The sequence below is a fragment of the Brachyhypopomus gauderio genome, chromosome 6, assembly GCF_052324685.1.
Source record: "Brachyhypopomus gauderio isolate BG-103 chromosome 6, BGAUD_0.2, whole genome shotgun sequence".
Taxonomy (NCBI): Eukaryota; Metazoa; Chordata; class Actinopteri; order Gymnotiformes; family Hypopomidae; genus Brachyhypopomus; species Brachyhypopomus gauderio.
In genome coordinates, this window is record NC_135216.1 from 8,882,440 (window position 1) to 8,898,942 (window position 16,503).

A 16,503-nucleotide genomic window follows, 5' to 3' on the forward strand; every position below is an offset into this window, starting at 1 on the left:
CTGTTACGCCTTAAGGAGATGTACAAAAATATTCTGCGCACATTATTGACTCTTCTACATGAACTTTAACCTCCTCACCGGGACAAAATGGCAGCCTCCGCTCATAGCATCGTGAGAGCTACTTGTCGCATCTTTCCCGTTGTTTTTCAAAGAGCTCACCTAGCCCAGGTTTGTTCAAAAATATGTAAGCAGTTAGCATTTCATATGTCTACTATTTTCATATGCTATACTAACTTCATTGCATGTTTGTTTGAGAACAGAGCATTGTTTGCTAACTAGCTAGCTAAATTGTTGTTGATGAGTAATGAAAGGCTGTGTTGTATTTCAGAAAATACACAGAGTGTTTAGGGTACAGTTTACTGCTCCAGCCGCACGACACATTTTCTGCTCTGCAAATTTGACATCTGATGGAATCGGTGGTCCTGAACATGAATCCATAGAGGCGCTGTCCCGTTACAGAGACAGGCCATGGGAGTACTTGAAAAGCGAAGGTACAGGCTACTGCTTTGTTGGAAATGATGTGTAAATATAAATTTGACAGCTTCTAATACAATTAAATTCTTCTCCAGAGTATATTGAGCGCTACGGATTAAAACCTGTATGGACTGGCTACAGACGAAACCACAAAGGAGGAATACCTCCTCAAAAGACAAGGAAGACTTGTATCGTAAGTGATTTTTATGTATAATTATTTTGGTTATTTCAGTATTCACATGTAAACTTTAGGTGGTGTGTGAGTGTGTATAATCAGTTACTGGAAGTTGTTTCTTATTGCAACAGAGGGGAGATAAGATATGTGGGAACCCTTGTCCAATCTGCCGTGATCCAAATATCATCATCCATCACCAGGTTTGCACACACATTCTTATTAGTCATCGTATTGATTAGTACAGTTTTGACTGCTCTTTCATGTACCTCGTGTAAAGTAAGATGTTTACTTCTGCAGAATGTGGACCTGTTGCAGCAGTTTCTAAATCCTTACACAGGACTTGTATATGATCCCACTAGGACTGGTAAGTCAAATTTTAGTATATTAGACATTACTTCCTTTTTTGTGGATATTTTCTAAGCCCTCACCTAAAAAGAGCAACTTTTTCATTTTAGGTGTATGCATGAAACAGCAAAAACTCCTTAACACAGCAATTGAAACTGCAAGAGCTCATGGTAAGAAAACATTACAATTGCTTTGTGTGTGTTTCAATGGCATATACTGCAAGTACTTTGAGAGTATGCATTTCTTTTCAGGCTTGATTCCCTCCCAGTTACCTTTTGTTGACTACTCTGGAGAGGACTATTCAAATTCCCATGGAGCTGTGGGACGTACACCTCCTCCACCCAATTACACCACCGCTGAACCTTGGTATTCTTGGTATGGCAACATAGAACCAAATGAACAAGAACTGGCTAGAGTGAAAAAGACGTACAAAGCTTACCTGAAGTCCTAAAGATTACAAACCCTTTCCAGGTCAAGTTAAATTTAGCCATGGATCAATTTACTCTAATTTTTCACCAGAAATCCAGTATTGAGAACCTTTGAACAGATTACTAAATATATACCTTTCTCCATTAAACCAAGAATACATAGTTAAGGGAAATATTTATATGCAGGGTTCATTTAAAATACTGGGGGATGTGGGACTTGTACTAGAAAAGGCTTGTACAATAATCACATGTTTAAGCTGGGTTGAGTGCTTGAATATGTAGAACTTCCAAACTTTGTGTGGGTTTGTGTGAATACATCCATAATAAAGTCAAATGAAATACTGCAAAACTCATTTATTTTGATATTCCATATCAATATGCAAGTGCCTACTTCTCAATGACGTTAGTTTCTTGTCAATGGTTATTTTGCATTCTTTTTTTAACATAGTCTAGCCAATATGGATGCAGTACAGATTATTCAACCATTCTGAAAAACACTATAGTTTATAGCAATGGCTTAAGGGCCTAATAAAGTTCAACCCCAAAGCCTCAGATACCACAAATGAATTTAACCACCACTTAATAGTGAACTTTTCATTACGTGCCCAAGTCAAACCTTGTCTTGATGGAATCAACATTTGGGACAATGCAACTGATTACAGTTAAGCTCAGCCTGTATTAGTTCATTTCTGTTCTAGTCCTGTTGTGAGCTGGCACCAGTCCTGTAGATATGCATTACACAACAACTATGCTGAGATGGTAATCATAAGATATATTGTACATTATATAGTCTCAGATGCCAAGACTAAAGTACTGATGTTTTTATCTTCCCCCATTAAATTGGCAAATTAGTACATAAATGTCTTTGAAATGCTTCTGTGATGATGTCTGATGTCCTTGGGGCTGGTTTTATTCAAGGTCACTCTTTGGACTTGCTAACCAAGGTTTCTCCAAGGGCCTCGAGCACTTCCCTCTTATAGTCTTCGAAGTCTCCATCAATCTGGTTTATTGATTGGTCTTCCACCACCCACAGATGACACTGGGTCTCGGTGATCAGTCTGGCGTCATGGCTCACAATGATCACAGCTGGAATAGACCAGTCAGTTTAGACAAGAAATACTGGGCCCTTCATCCCCAAATCATATCAGTACACTTATCACAAAAACAATTGAATACATTTAGTGTTGACCTAGTACATATTATAATCTGTCTTTACACCGCTGGTACAGTTATAACAATTATTCCAAAAGAAACATAAGACCAGCCTTAAATACATATTTACCGTGGTAGGAGAATAAATACAGCAACTGAATTTGTATTGCAGTCATGGACACTGCTAAAACTCACCTCCTTTGTATTCATTGATGGCTTCGGACAAGGCATCAATCGACTCAATGTCAAGGTTATTGGTGGGCTCATCCTTTGCAGCAAAATAAAAGCGTACATAAATAATATTAAGGAAAAGAAACATTTCCTCAACTTCATATAATTGTATTTATGTTCATTCAGCATAACAATGAGCCCTGCTTACCAATATTAAGACATCAGGTTGCCGACAGGCCAGTTCAGCAAATACCACTCTTGCCTTCTGGCCACCTACAAAAGATTGAAAAAAGTAGTGGTGGTTAATTACTACGTTTACAAAAGAGTTGGAGCACTCTAGTGAATGGCTTGGTTCCGTACCAGAGAGTTTGGAGATCTGGATAGTGTGTGCGTGGCTTTCCAGGCCAAAGCGGCCCAGGCACTTCCTGCTGTCTTGATAGGGCAGGTTGAAGTTCCTCTGTAGATACTCAGTGGGCGACTCTTCCATGTTCAGCTGGTCTGCGTACTGCTGGTTGAAGAACCCTACTTTCTGTAGATGTAGAACGAAAATTGTTTTATTTACCTCAAACCCACTAAATTTCTACATTTTCAACAATTAAAAACCTCTACTCACCAAGCGGTGATTCTTCCTCATCTCGCCTTTAGTCTGAAATGTAAAGGTGAATACTCTATCATTACCATGTGCACAGATTACACCGAATTAACCCTGTATTCATTTTACAACTGTAAAAGCAGGTCAACTCAAAAAAGGTCCTTGCATTATGCACATTTCTGCTTATGACTATAACACAATAAGCACAAAAGGATCACAAAACAGATCCTATTACATAATACACAAGCCAGGAATTTAAAGACTACTTACTGGAGTTAATTTTCCTGTCAGTAGGAGGAGGAGTGTACTCTTTCCAACACCATTTGGTCCAACAATACAAACTGAAACAAGAAATGCAAGTTGTAATTGTAAGTTCTCCGTAAGTATACCATGCAAGTTCTACGTTTAACTCATTAAATGGGCCAGGAACAAGACAAATGTTAAATCAGCGGATTTCGATTTTTAAATTTCTATTCAAAACAATTCTGGATTTCTTTTCGATTCCTCCCACTTTATTGTCTTTTGGGTCCTTTCTGGTTTTCCCTCCACGGACTTCAAAGAACCCATTCTCTTGTGCACACATTTACATAGCAGGATGCTAAGCCTCATCTCACAGTGGTATGCTAAACATCTTGGTGCAAACATGAAAAACTGACCTCATTCAGTTTTGTTTTGTTGAGAAACGACCTGAGAAATGTCCTAATGAATGGTCTACATCAGATTCATGATGTTCTTAAACCACAGAATTGTTTCTATCTTTGTCTTCGTACTTATAATGAATCCCTATGCCATCATGAATTTGAATACTTGTGCTAACAGTTCTTGATTAGCATAAGTAAGCAGCCCACCAATCCCTGTAAAAGGGCATGAAACTGCAGGGCTGTGTACGCACCCAAATCTATGGAAGCCCATTTTGACCACAAACCATTTTCCTTTCTTTTTTATTTATTGGACTTTATTTCTCAGAATTCCAATTTTGTTTCTAAAAATGCTGTCTTTAATATTGGTAACTCCAAGTTTATTTCTTTTTTATTTAAATTCTGACTTTTTTTCCCCTAAATTACTAAATGCAGACAAGCACCATGGATGGCACTCATGTGAACTGAGGTACTATAGTAATGTTTATTTTATAAGACCATTATGCTTTCTATGCTTTCTAATGAAAATTATTCAAAATATTATAAATTATAAAAATACCAGTAATTAAATCCTATATTATACAACTGTAGAATGGAAGACGGTGTGTAGAACTGAACAAAAAAGCAATGGATTATATTTTACACAGACACAGTGCTCAAGTGTGTGTGGGTTCTGCCATTACCCAAGAACAAATCCCATTATAAAAACACCGGTCAATGTCAGAATCTTTGTAAAAACTGTGCAAGTGTGTTTTAAGAACTTTCTTCTTGAATGTTAATTCCATTAAACCCCAACAGAATGCCAAATTAAGCCCTTTTAGTCAGTCTCCAGATCCAGAAGGACCTGTGGCGCTGAGCACTCATTAATGGTGCTAGTGGGCTCAGGTGCTGGGCAGGCGTTTGGATTTTATGGGTTAGGAAGCAACTGGCTGCATGGGGCACTGCAGTATTGTTTGCTACAGTCTACATGAAAGGCAATGAGTGTGCAATGGCCATGTCAGTGAAGCTGCACTCAACCTTATTCATCAGGGAGGCCAGTTTGGGTTGAGGCTCAGCTTGGTTTACAAATGAGCCACAGATGAACACAGATATTTTTTGCATAATCCAATCAGCCCCAAAGGTGCCAGAGTGTAGTTTCCTGGATCTCTCTCTCTCAGCCCCAAAGGTGCCAGAGTGTAGTTTCCTGGATCTCTGGATATCTATCTCTCTCTCGAAGGGGCCAAGACAAAAAATATATATATATCCTATATATATCAAATATCCTATATCTACCTACATATTAACACCTCTCTGTATTACCATAAGCTGGGTCACATCTCTGTTCACTCTGCTGCAATCTTGTTAATTATGCTACCTGCCTCAATGTGACTTTGCCTAAACTGGCTTTTTCTTCCAAATTGACGGTGTCCTTTTGACACAACTTACTTCTAGACTCCATGTCAATTCCAAAGTCCACACTTTTGAAAAGAGGTTTCTGACCCTCGTAGCCAAAGTTCACACCTGAAAAGAAAGAAATAAGCATTAAATTCTGTTCCCCTCAACAAGAAATCATGTGACGAAACCAAATTACCAAGTGAACTGTCAAAGTGGGCTCTTAAGTACTTAACTGTACTAATTGAACTCTTAATGTAATTATCATAATGTATGCAATGCAGTTTTAAAACTGGTTTAAAACAGCAGTGCTTTTTAGTTGTATTTAATTGTGAAGTTATGAGCAACAAGATTAGTTCAACAAAGGTTTCCTCAAAACCTTCCTTAATTTCATCTCCTTTGAAGCTAAAGTATTTGTTCTACCTGGTAAAATCTCAAGCCACGTTTATTTATATAGCACTTTTTACAATTTTTTCAAATCCTTCTGAAAATCTGACTTCAATCTGCAACTAGCTTTATGCGGACATTTAAACAATTAATCAATGACAACTATGTCATTTCAATGTCTATAGACATTTGCTGGGAGCACATTTTTTGTTAAATGTTATAGGAGAATCTGGTGAAATGTGTTTACAATCCAAGCACAAAGTTAATTTATGACAAAGTTGATTTGGCACTTTGAGTACGTAACATTTTGACATAGTATTTTGAAGTATTTTTGCTCTATTCAGAGGATTTCCTTTTCCAAAAGTAATAGTATTTTTGTTTGTTTAGGATTTTGCAGGACTGGCTAGTTCAGAAAGGTGTTTAGTAAAACATTACTAATGTTTAGTAAAACATTACTACAGCCAGTGTGCTTGCAGCTACTCACTATATATTTCTGAGACTACAAAACACTTTAAGCCACCCTGAACAAGAATGTCTGGTAAATACTCTACATTTAAATTAACACGATCTGTTATAAGCCTATTCCAGTTACCAATGGGTAGCATAGTGGAGCGGTCTAAATCACTGGATCTCTTTGAGGACACGAGTTGTGTCAGGTTAGGAATTGCTTGCACAGCCATCAAAACATCATATTCTGTCATCGGTCTAATGTTGAAGGCACAGGTTTAACTTTCAGGGCAAGTTTGGTCTATTGCTGATAGCATGTAGTGCTCTTACAAAGTAAACACACTAGTGCCAGCTTTCTAGAGGAACAATATGATGCCTTTAACCCAGTGGTTCCCCCTAGGTGGGGCGCGGAGCTTGGAAGTAAAACGTGCACGTGTGTCAATATTGGGGGGCTGGTTTAATCATTCAGAATTTGTGGTTATCCTTCTCTGAAAGACCACTGCAAATCTGCTGAGGGTACCAATACTTGAAATAATCTGAACGCACGTCAGTAAACCATGAACAAGAAGGAATAAGATGGACAGGGATGCAGCACTCACTGTGCAGACCGAGAATGGGTGGAGACAGGGGTGGAGGGTTTGGGAAGGTGAACTTCACGGTGTATTCTTTGGGCCTCTTCAGTAACTCCGGGGCTTCGTGGCTCTCCTCCTCTTGTCCTTTCTTCCTACCCTTCTGCTGTTTCCTGGTCAGGGCCTCCTTGGTCTGCTTCTCCTGAGAAGAGACCGAACGAGCAACAGGGGTCCATCAAACACGCATGACACGCAGGAAAATGTTCAAGCGGTTGAAACATTTTCATCAAAAGGTAAATGAAGAGTAGCTCACAGCCTGTTTAGTGGACTTGCCCCCTGCTTTCAAGTCTTTGAGCTTTTTCTCTTGTTTCTCATATTGTTTCAAGAGCTCCTTCTGTTTCTGCACATACATCTTCTTAAAAGTCACTAAAAACAAAGGGGAAAATTTCTCACAGGCACAATTTTTTCTTACCTCACATATGTAATATCTTTTAAAACATGTTTAAAGCTCTACAGATAGGCAGTAATATTTCTAGAGAGCCAGTTTGAGGATACAAAGTCTAGATTGTTCTGTGCCAACTAACATTTTGAGTACAGTGGTACTCACGGTAGTTGCCCCTGTAGTAGTAGAGTTTTTGGTTATCCAAATGAATAATATCTGTACAAACATCATCTAAGAAACTCTGGTCATGGGACACAATCAGAAGGGTCTTCTTCCAACTCTGCAGGTAGCTGGGGAAAAAGGAAAACAGGAGACAATCACTTTAGACGGCATCAGTCAGAGAGTTTTAAACCACAGAGAAAACCTTGTAAATGTTGTCCATTTATAATGGATTTAAAACTGAACCTTATTACAACATGAGTGATTCAATGAGGAAAAAATGCACTGAAAAATTCCTACTGAGAAAACTGAAAAGGACATTCTATGTAATCTCTGAAGCCATAATGAAAATACACTCATTCAAATATTAGAATGCATTACCAAAGACACCTGCAGTTTTGTGCTTGAGGGACATCTTTTAAAGTCAAAACCATGAATATGAAATGTGTGTAACCAGCAAGTGCCTGCATACCACATTAAATGCATGCAACTGAGAACTCATATAGGCTAAGCAGACACAGCCCTAACCCTAACTCTATCCCCCAACCCTTGCACTCAGACATCCAGAGTTCATGTTTGGACGTTACTTATTGAGCCAGATGACAGCATTAAGGTCCAGGTGATTTGTTGGCTCATCCAGCATCAACAAAGTGGGTTCCATGAAGAGAGCTCTGTAGAGAAGACAGAAGCACATTCAATTCAAAATGGGGACGTGACCAAGTCCAACCAACGTCCTGCCAAACCCCCCCCCCCCCCCCCCCCCCCGCCCATTACACGGATACTGAATAGTGAAAGGCAACATTTTCCTGGACTCTTAATGGCAGAGACCATATTTTCTGACCTGGCTAGTGACACTCTCATCCTCCAACCACCAGAAAACTTCTTAGTGGGTCTGTTCTGCATCTCTGGGGTGAAGGACAAACCAGCCAGGATCCTACGGGCTTTGGCCTCTGCTGCTGCGGCTCCGATCGCCCTCAGCTCTTCATACACCTGGCACACGTGACCAAATGGGCATCATTGTTATTATTATTAGTTTGTTTTTATACGCGATGCACTTGTCTACTATACATCCCCTCTAAGGAAGCTTTTAGAGGCCTTAAACGTGGGGCTGGTGGCGTACGCACCTTCTCTAGCCTCTCGGAGGCGCCGTCCTCCCCCCTATCCAGGAGGTTCTGCAGACGCCTCTCCTCCTCGAGGAGCTTGAGGCGCCTGGTGTCGGCCTTCAGCACGGCTTGCACGGCCGGAGTGTCGTCGGCGGTCACCTCTGAGGAGAAGCACAGCTTAATACGCCGGTCAGCCCAAACACGGACAGAGCAAAGCACAGCGAAACAGCAGAGAACGCGAGAGGAAAGGGTCTCTGTGGCATACGAGGCTTACAACTTACCCTGTTCGCAGAGCAACACGTCGATATTGGGGGGGATGCTGAGAGCCCTGTTGGAGATGTGCTTCAGTAAAGTGGTCTTCCCTTTCCTGACGAGAGGAAGATTAGCATGTTGAAAGTGTAAAAGCAATACAAGAAATTCATTCGCATTTCTTTTTTAATGCTTTGATATGGCTGTTCAAATTAATAATCGATTCAACCAGTTTGTGGTCCACTAACCCATTTGGTCCGACCAAGCCATAACGTCGCCCTGCTACAATCAGAAGATCGGCATTGACAAACAGCTCCTTGCCGTGAGCAGAAATGCTGAATCTCTCCAGCTACGAATCAACGAGACAAATCTTTATCTCAAAAATGACCAAACTACATAAAAAAAAACAGACCTTAAATCACTTCTGGAATAATAATGAATAATAATACGCAATAATAAAAATAACCTGAATAAGTTCAGTGAGCACACTTTTCCTCAGATTAAATAGTTTTTTTGTTTGTTTGTTTGTTTGTTTTTTTTTTTTGTGGGGGGGGAACTGACCTTAATATCAGATGCATTCTCCAGCATGGCTTGTCTCGAAGACATCTCAGCCTGAGACACGGAGAAGTCTTCCTCCGCAGCGCTCTGAGCGCGGACACTAGCCACCTGCCGCTCATACTCCATCTGTAGAACGCAACACAATGAAGTATCTGTGGAAAAATACTTAGCATATCGCAGCAATCCACAGTAGGTTAAGTGCTGCTGTTATGTCAAGAGACATATACTCATATACCAGTCATGCTTGGCTATTACCACATAACCATGTTGACTGGCATAAATGAAATCGTGCAGCAATTCAATAATCTCTCCATTCCAATATTCACCATTTTCTTTTTCTTCTTCTTCTCCTTTTTACTCAGGTTGGCAAAGGGGTCGTCATCTTTTGCTTGGCCTTGTTCTGCTGCAAGAGCATCTTCTGCGCTCTACGGGAGGGGAGAGGCAGAAACGTGAGTTCTGGAGCACCAGAGAACAACAGCATGGTCACCAAATCACATGGGTGACGGGTGAGGCTACCATCATGGTGTCGTTGTCATCACTCTTGTCCTCCTCTTCTTCATCATCATCACTAGGAGGAGGACGAGCGGGCTTGCCTTTCTACAAATGAAATGGTGACGGGTTGACAATTTGGAGTTAACATCTTTGGCATTTAACACAAACATGTTAAAGCTGATGCTGAACTCTTCCAAGACTTCAGAATTTGTGTTAAGAGGCTACGTCATGGAGCACAGGTCAAAGTAGGTGGGTTTTTTTTACTGAGTAAAACAAACAAACAAACAAACAAACAAACAACACCCTCCACTCACCTTTGGCTGTTCTTTCTTTACTGTCTTCTGAGACTGTACCTCTTTACCCTCATTCTCCTCCTGCAAATATTTACTTTTACTTCACTTATTTCAAAATGTACAAAAAAAGAGGATGGAGACCCCTAAGGCAATAATATTTAGCAGACACCATTATTCATGGCAATTATTACTACAAGGATATTGGATTACATATTTATATATTCCTAGAACAGCTTGAACTGGCTTTGAAACAGGTTCATGTTGAAGATGTAGACAGCCCCAAAACTCCTCCGCATTTTCAGCACCAAGCACTCCACCAAGCTCTCAGTATCGTACCTTCGACGGTCTGCTGCCTGTGTTCTTGTCCTTTTTCATCTCTTTCTTCTCTTCCTCATCTTTCTTCTCCACATCTTCATTGCGTTTATCCTCAGACACCTCCTGTCAGAACAGAAAATGCAGAAAGAGAGAGACCTTCAACCTGACCTCTTTGGTAAGTCTGCCCATTGAGGGTGACAGGTTCCAAAATGATTCTCCAGAATCGGTCTGTAAAAGATTGTTAGTCAAAGAAAAAAGACAGACAGCAAGAAAAGAATAGGGGGTTATTACACCAATGTGTTCTGTAACTATATATATATAGGCAAAATTATAAAAATTTGTGTGCAGGCGGTAAGTCAGAAATAGAAAACATGTATGAAACATTGCCATGTACCCACCTTAGGTTTCTTATCTTTTTTCTTTCCTTTGGAAACCTGCTCAACCTGAATCACATACATACAGTTATAGACACATGTACACATATCGAGTGCTTCTGTCAACCACCATCATTTGAAGTTGGATGTGGATCCATGTTACTTTAAATCAAGTATGGTCCACCTGTTTTCACACCAACAGGGCAAATCTCAGAAAGAATGTCAAAATTAAGACCATCCATCCCACAATCAAAAACAGAACTGTACTGTGAAATGGTGAGTGGCAATGCTTCTAAATGCAAATACCCAATATTTCATTTAATTACCGCTACAGACACTGAACTCATCAGGTTTCATTCAGCTTTGGTATGAATGTCAGAAGGAATGTCATGAAAACAGAGAAAAGAATAAGGGTTTGAACATCTTCAGCACAGGGTTGCAGGCATTCACTAATGTAATATTTTTTGTCAGATTATGATTCTTATAATAATACAACATTTACTCAGTATAACTAAATGCCTTTTTTTTAAACCATTATTTCCCTAAGAAGTAGAATGTTTTCATCAAACATGAATGGTATTACTGTCACTTATTATTAGAATAAATAATTTCAAGCTATATATCTTCACATACTTCTGCTAGCAAACCTGGGGCTAAAGTCTAGTCCAGTGTCTTCCTGACTGGCACTTCAATATCATTATTCATGACGTTATTCATCGATGCTATTTAAATTGTGGCAAAAGGAAAACCTCAGGCTTTAACCTGAAATGCATACAGAATCCAGCAGACAGGTGGCAGTGCATATACAGCACACACGCACACACACGCGCGCACACACACACACACACACACTGTGCAGACGCTCACCTTAGTGTTTTTCTTATTCTTGGGTTTTTCATCATCATCATCATCATGCCCATCCCTGTCTGCACCGTCTTCTTCATCTTCATCACTCTGACTAAGAGCAGCAAATATGTTGCCACCCTGAGAAAGAAGGGAAATGGGAAAAAAAACACTCAAAACAAATTTATGCACAATGACTAGGGGTGCACGATATGGACTAGAATTACGATGTGCGATAACATTGTTGGATATCCCGATATCGATGTGAACCACGATAAATTAAGATTAAAATACAGAGATGTAGTGTCTCTCTGAACAGCAGCACGTTAATTAGTTTTTTTTTTTTACTGTGTAATGAATCCAGAATAATTCCAAATATTTTGCAGGTTTATTCAACAATAGATTCAATCTAGGTTTATACTTTCACGAGTGACCGTAGCGCGACTCCGCACACCTCGCGTAAACCTCCGCGAACGACGGAAGCGTTTAATCTTGCCGTGTCACATTCTTTGCAGTGTTGTCCGAAACGATATGTAGACCTAGTAGTATAAAAAAAACACCTCTCAAATACAGGGGAATGAACATTTACCTGACCAATTTTAATGTTGCTTTGTGTATCAGGTTTGAAAAGTGCTGGAATTTAGGCTAAAGTACTTGAAATTGTAACTACTTCGTTTCACAACAAATATCTGTCTGACTGAAGAGTTCTCTTGTAATTACATTAACAAATACGAGCCTCTTGTAATTCCAGGACGAAACATGAAAGAACGTGAAGACGTTAAGATTGGGCGTTTTGAAAATAAACAGCCATTAAATAATGTGATAAAAAAGCGAATTATTTCGAATCATAGAGTATATGTATAAATATTTAACTCAATTAAGTTTAACGAGCTGGAAATTATTGAAATGGACCTTGAAAGTGACGTACAAGTGCTTTAATTCCACCTTGTATAGGTGTATGAACCCGGCAAACATGACTGTTCTCATTGCGCTGAGACGCGGCGCGCGCGAACTTACAAAATTCGAGAGGTGCACGACCTCGTGAATCGACAGCGCGCGAGACCATCGCGCACGGGCGAAGCCACCGTGATTACGTTATTTTCGCCTTGCGGACCCTCGCGCTGCGTCAAGTGTAAACCAGGCTTAAACCAAATCGCGTGTCTGATGAGCGTGTTCACCTCACTCTGCCTCTTGCCTACTTACGTCACGTGATCATAGTCTGCAGCGCGAATAGCTCCCTCTATTGCTGGACGAGGATAATGCAATTTGAGTTTGCTGTTATTCAAGGAGTTATCGTGGCTCTTTCGATGTGTTTATCGTGAAACTTCACATCGCGATAACGATAAAAATACGATTCATCGTGCAGCCCTAACAATGACAGACAAGAAAACTGCCTAATCTAGAAGAGTTTGACCACATATTGTACACCAGATGTCAAGATGTCATGAAACAGCCTAATCTAGAAGAGTTTGACCACATGTTGTACACCACATGTCAAGATGTCATGACACAGCCTAATCTAGAAGAGTTTGACCACATATTGTACACCAGATGTCAAGAAACAGCCTAATCTAGAAGAGTTTGACCACATATTGTACACCACATGTCAAGATGTCATGAAAGAGCCTAATCTAGAAGAGTTTGACCACATATTGTACACCACATGTCAAGATGTCATGAAACAGCCTAATCTAGAAGAGTTTGACCACATATTGTACACCACATGTCAAGATGTCATGAAAGAGCCTAATCTAGAAGAGTTTGACCACATATTGTACACCAGATGTCAAGATGTCATGAAACAGCCTAATCTAGAAGAGTTTGACCACATATTGTGCACCAGATGTCAAGATGTCATGATTCAGCCCAATATGACGGTGAGAAATAAAGACTTGCCTTGTTTCTCGTTCCAGCTTTCATAGGAGCTGCTATATAAAGAAAAACGTACAGAAAGTTCATGAAAACACGTTTTATATTATGGACATCATGAACAGGCTAAAAGTGATTTTCTTTGTTGCCACTACCTTCAGCCTCTTCCTCTTCCTCATCACTAGGCTGTACAGACAGCTTCTTGAGTCGATGCATGACGTCTTCATCTTCCTCATCCCCTTCTCCACCTCTCCCTTTCCGCCGATCTTTTTTTTTCTTTTGAGGCTAAACACATAATACAAATCTAGTATTCTTCCTAAATAGTCTGCCTCTTGGTTTACTCAACACTGATGCTCCTAACTTTTGTAATTAAATCTGACACCTAAGTTCCATTAGTTTAACTATCCAACACCATGATATTTCCAAGCAATGGCAATAAGGCAAACCACCATTTTCTCATAAATTCTTAATCTAAAATGTACATTGTAGAATGTATAAGCAGGTTTATGACAGAACAAATCCACAATTGAGAAAAACCTCAACCTAAAAAAAAAATTGAGATAATTAAACATACCGTGCAAAGAAGTACAGACCAACTTACCTGCTTTCCTTGTGTCTCTTTCACTGCCGTCTCATCTGTCTTCTCTGATTTACTGTCTGAAGCCAGCTCATCAAAAAACTACAAAAAAACACAGAAAGAAAAAAAACACCAGCTAAAACAACACCTGGTACTAGGCCTACTTACTTGAGGCCTCACTCAATGTTTAATGTCTCATTCAACCGAAGCGCATTGTTGCAAAATTTTGACTTACGCTCTTCTTCGCTTTCTTGTCTTTCTTTCCTTTCTTGACTGGTTTGTCTGAAAATCATGACATTGAAAACTTTTTAGGGTATCCATCTTTAACACCCAAGTCATTAACAAACTGTTGTCAAGCTAATGAAACATTGTTGTAAAGTCCTGAAATTCAAATAAATTGCGTGCTTTAGTTTTGCCCGTCATACAACACAACGAGAAAAATGAGTGAATCTGGACAAATGAATCTGGAAAGTTTGTGAACAAACTAAGTTAGCTTGACAAAACCCATTGTGACAGCATGAAAATTATGTTAAATGATAATTAGAATAGTAGTGGTGGTTTATTATGGGAGAATGGAGGGATGAATAAAAAGATAGAAGGGGTGGATCACGAGTCCCATCAGTATGAAGTGCACCATCATGATAGTGCTTAGTAGTTCAATCAGTTTGTCAAATGTAGTTGTTCTATGTTTAGAGCTGGTGGAGTTATGAAATCAGTGGATTCCTATGGGGGGATGGAGGGATGAAAGAATGAACAGAAGAAAATAAAAGGCTGTTTAACTATCCAAGACCATAATTAGCATATATACAGTTGAGTCCATATCATATATAGCTGTACTACCAAAACAGCTGAAGAAGTTATAAAATCAGTGGTTTACTATGGCAGGATGGAGGGATGACTTAAAGGGTAGATGGATGAATGCAGTCAATATAGAATATAGCTTGGTGTTTGGGGTCAGCTATTTGAGTACTTTCACCAGATTAGATCACTGTAACTTGAACATTAAGGGACTGATCAAATCAATGGTTTCCTATGGGAGGATTGAAATGTGTTTGAAAATTTGCCATGTTTAAGTTCAAAAGTGGTTGGTTGGATGCACAGAGATGAGGCTGGTATATCTCTTAAAAAAAAGAGAGATGCGGCTGGTATATCTCTAAAAAAGAGATATGCGGCTGGTATATCTCTAAAAAAGAGAGATGCGGCTGGTATATCTCTAAAAAAGAGAGATGCGGCTGGTATATCTCTAAAAAAGAGAGATGCGGCTGGTATATCTCTAAAAAAGAGAGATGCGGCTGGTATATCTCTAAAAGAGAGATGCGGCTGGTATATCTCTAAAAGAGAGATGCGGCTGGTATATCTCTAAAAGAGAGACGAGGCTGGTATATCTCTAAAAAACACAAGCACGTTTTTCGGATATAGGGCGGAGGTGCCAACAAAGATAGGTGGTCCTAGCTATAAAACTAGAGGAAATAGCGTTGTGATCTTCGTAAACGAGCTTGTCCTGAGACATCAAATATATTATGTATATATAATACATATTATATAAAAGGAGCATTTGCTGCTGTGTCGACAAATGCCACCGTAACGAGAATCAATAGTAAATTGATGCAAATCTACAGAATTGACCTCCTCATTTGGTTCCGTTTCCAGTTGTGCATGTCCCATAAAGGTGCAGCCTAACTCTCACAGAGTTATCTTTTAATAACATAAGTTATTAAACTGAGTGCTGTAAGACCACGGGAAGCATGTTTGACATGTGTTTATTTTAATAAATGAAGGTGTAGCATATCTGGATAGGTCCATATCCACGGATTTAACCAGCCAGCACATGTGCCACAACAAATCTGTGACTAAACATATTTTTTATATTAAGAGTAACTGAGCAGCTGACAGAAGTGTGCCGCCTCAACTCACATATTTGATTTATTCAGCCGATGATGCTAAGCTAGCTGGAACAGTCACGCGAGCTAGCGCTCGTGAGCTCAGCGTTCTGTACACTATTACTGGCGTGACTTCACTTACCTGTCTGTGGTTCTTCATCGCCCTCCCACTGTGCCACGTCTTTAGACTTCTTTGGCATCTTCGACTTTTAGCCCCAAAACAAATGAAAACGGCAATTAATTCGTGAAAATGAACTGAGGATATAACACTGCGACTGATGACTACACAAGCAGCTGTACGGGAGCCCACATGAGGCCTAACTCACGCCTAACTCACTACAGAAAAAGTACCACAGAGTTTCAGACGCCGGCTGTGTGGTACATGACAGCGACCGCGACAGGAGAGGCGCGGTAACTGCGTGGCTAGAGTTTATGTTTGTATTAATTGCTATTATGAAACTATGTGATATTACTTAATATGCAAATAATGACAGCAGCGGGGTGCGAATATATTTATTAGGGATTTCAAAATGAATTCCTTAATTCGCTTTAGTTAAATAAGATATAATTAAATATAGGTCCTTAGCTCTGGAAAAGTAG

At 39.7% G+C, this 16,503-nt stretch overlaps 2 protein-coding genes across 3 annotated transcripts; one reads left to right on the plus strand and one right to left on the minus strand.

Moving 5' to 3' along the window:
* The first annotated feature begins 11 nt into the window (after positions 1–11).
* mrps18b (mitochondrial ribosomal protein S18B) lies at positions 12–1,764 on the plus strand. The gene is made up of 7 exons (XM_077008511.1): positions 12–168; positions 329–491; positions 570–667; positions 781–849; positions 947–1,013; positions 1,105–1,164; positions 1,246–1,764. The coding sequence occupies exons 1-7, from the start codon at positions 88–90 to the stop codon at positions 1,443–1,445; spliced, it is 738 nt and encodes a 245-aa protein (XP_076864626.1). The 5' UTR covers positions 12–87; the 3' UTR covers positions 1,446–1,764.
* Positions 1,762–16,297, minus strand: abcf1 (ATP-binding cassette, sub-family F (GCN20), member 1). 2 transcript variants are annotated; one of them, XM_077008508.1, is made up of 27 exons: positions 16,046–16,296; positions 14,259–14,305; positions 14,048–14,125; positions 13,602–13,731; positions 13,474–13,505; positions 11,602–11,718; positions 10,759–10,803; positions 10,382–10,483; positions 10,067–10,126; positions 9,777–9,857; positions 9,587–9,685; positions 9,264–9,386; positions 8,951–9,051; positions 8,735–8,820; positions 8,475–8,614; positions 8,192–8,340; positions 7,938–8,021; positions 7,357–7,481; positions 7,063–7,175; positions 6,780–6,951; positions 5,401–5,475; positions 3,608–3,678; positions 3,359–3,391; positions 3,106–3,274; positions 2,954–3,018; positions 2,770–2,842; positions 1,762–2,508 (listed from the first exon to the last, which is right to left on the minus strand). In XM_077008508.1, the coding sequence occupies exons 1-27, from the start codon at positions 16,101–16,103 to the stop codon at positions 2,342–2,344; spliced, it is 2,595 nt and encodes an 864-aa protein (XP_076864623.1). In that variant the 5' UTR covers positions 16,104–16,296; the 3' UTR covers positions 1,762–2,341. The 2 variants fall into 2 exon arrangements, with proteins under 2 accessions (XP_076864623.1, XP_076864624.1); XM_077008509.1 differs by lacking the exon at positions 10,759–10,803 and having other exon boundaries at positions 16,046–16,297.
* Between the last annotated feature and the right edge of the window lie 206 nt (positions 16,298–16,503).

Coding starts and splice junctions, on each gene's coding strand:
- mrps18b (XM_077008511.1), top strand. CDS start 88: ATGGCAGCCTCCGCTCATAGCATCGTGAGAGCTACTTGTCGCATCTTT. Junction 169..328: donor AAAGAGCTCACCTAGCCCAG/GTTTGTTCAAAA, acceptor GTTGTATTTCAG/AAAATACACAGAGTGTTTAG. Junction 668..780: donor AGACAAGGAAGACTTGTATC/GTAAGTGATTTT, acceptor TTATTGCAACAG/AGGGGAGATAAGATATGTGG.
- abcf1 (XM_077008508.1), bottom strand. CDS start 16,103: ATGCCAAAGAAGTCTAAAGACGTGGCACAGTGGGAGGGCGATGAAGAA. Junction 8,022..8,191: donor ATGAGAGTGTCACTAGCCAG/GTCAGAAAATAT, acceptor TCTTCTCTACAG/AGCTCTCTTCATGGAACCCA. Junction 6,952..7,062: donor GCAAGTCCACTAAACAGGCT/GTGAGCTACTCT, acceptor GTCTCTTCTCAG/GAGAAGCAGACCAAGGAGGC.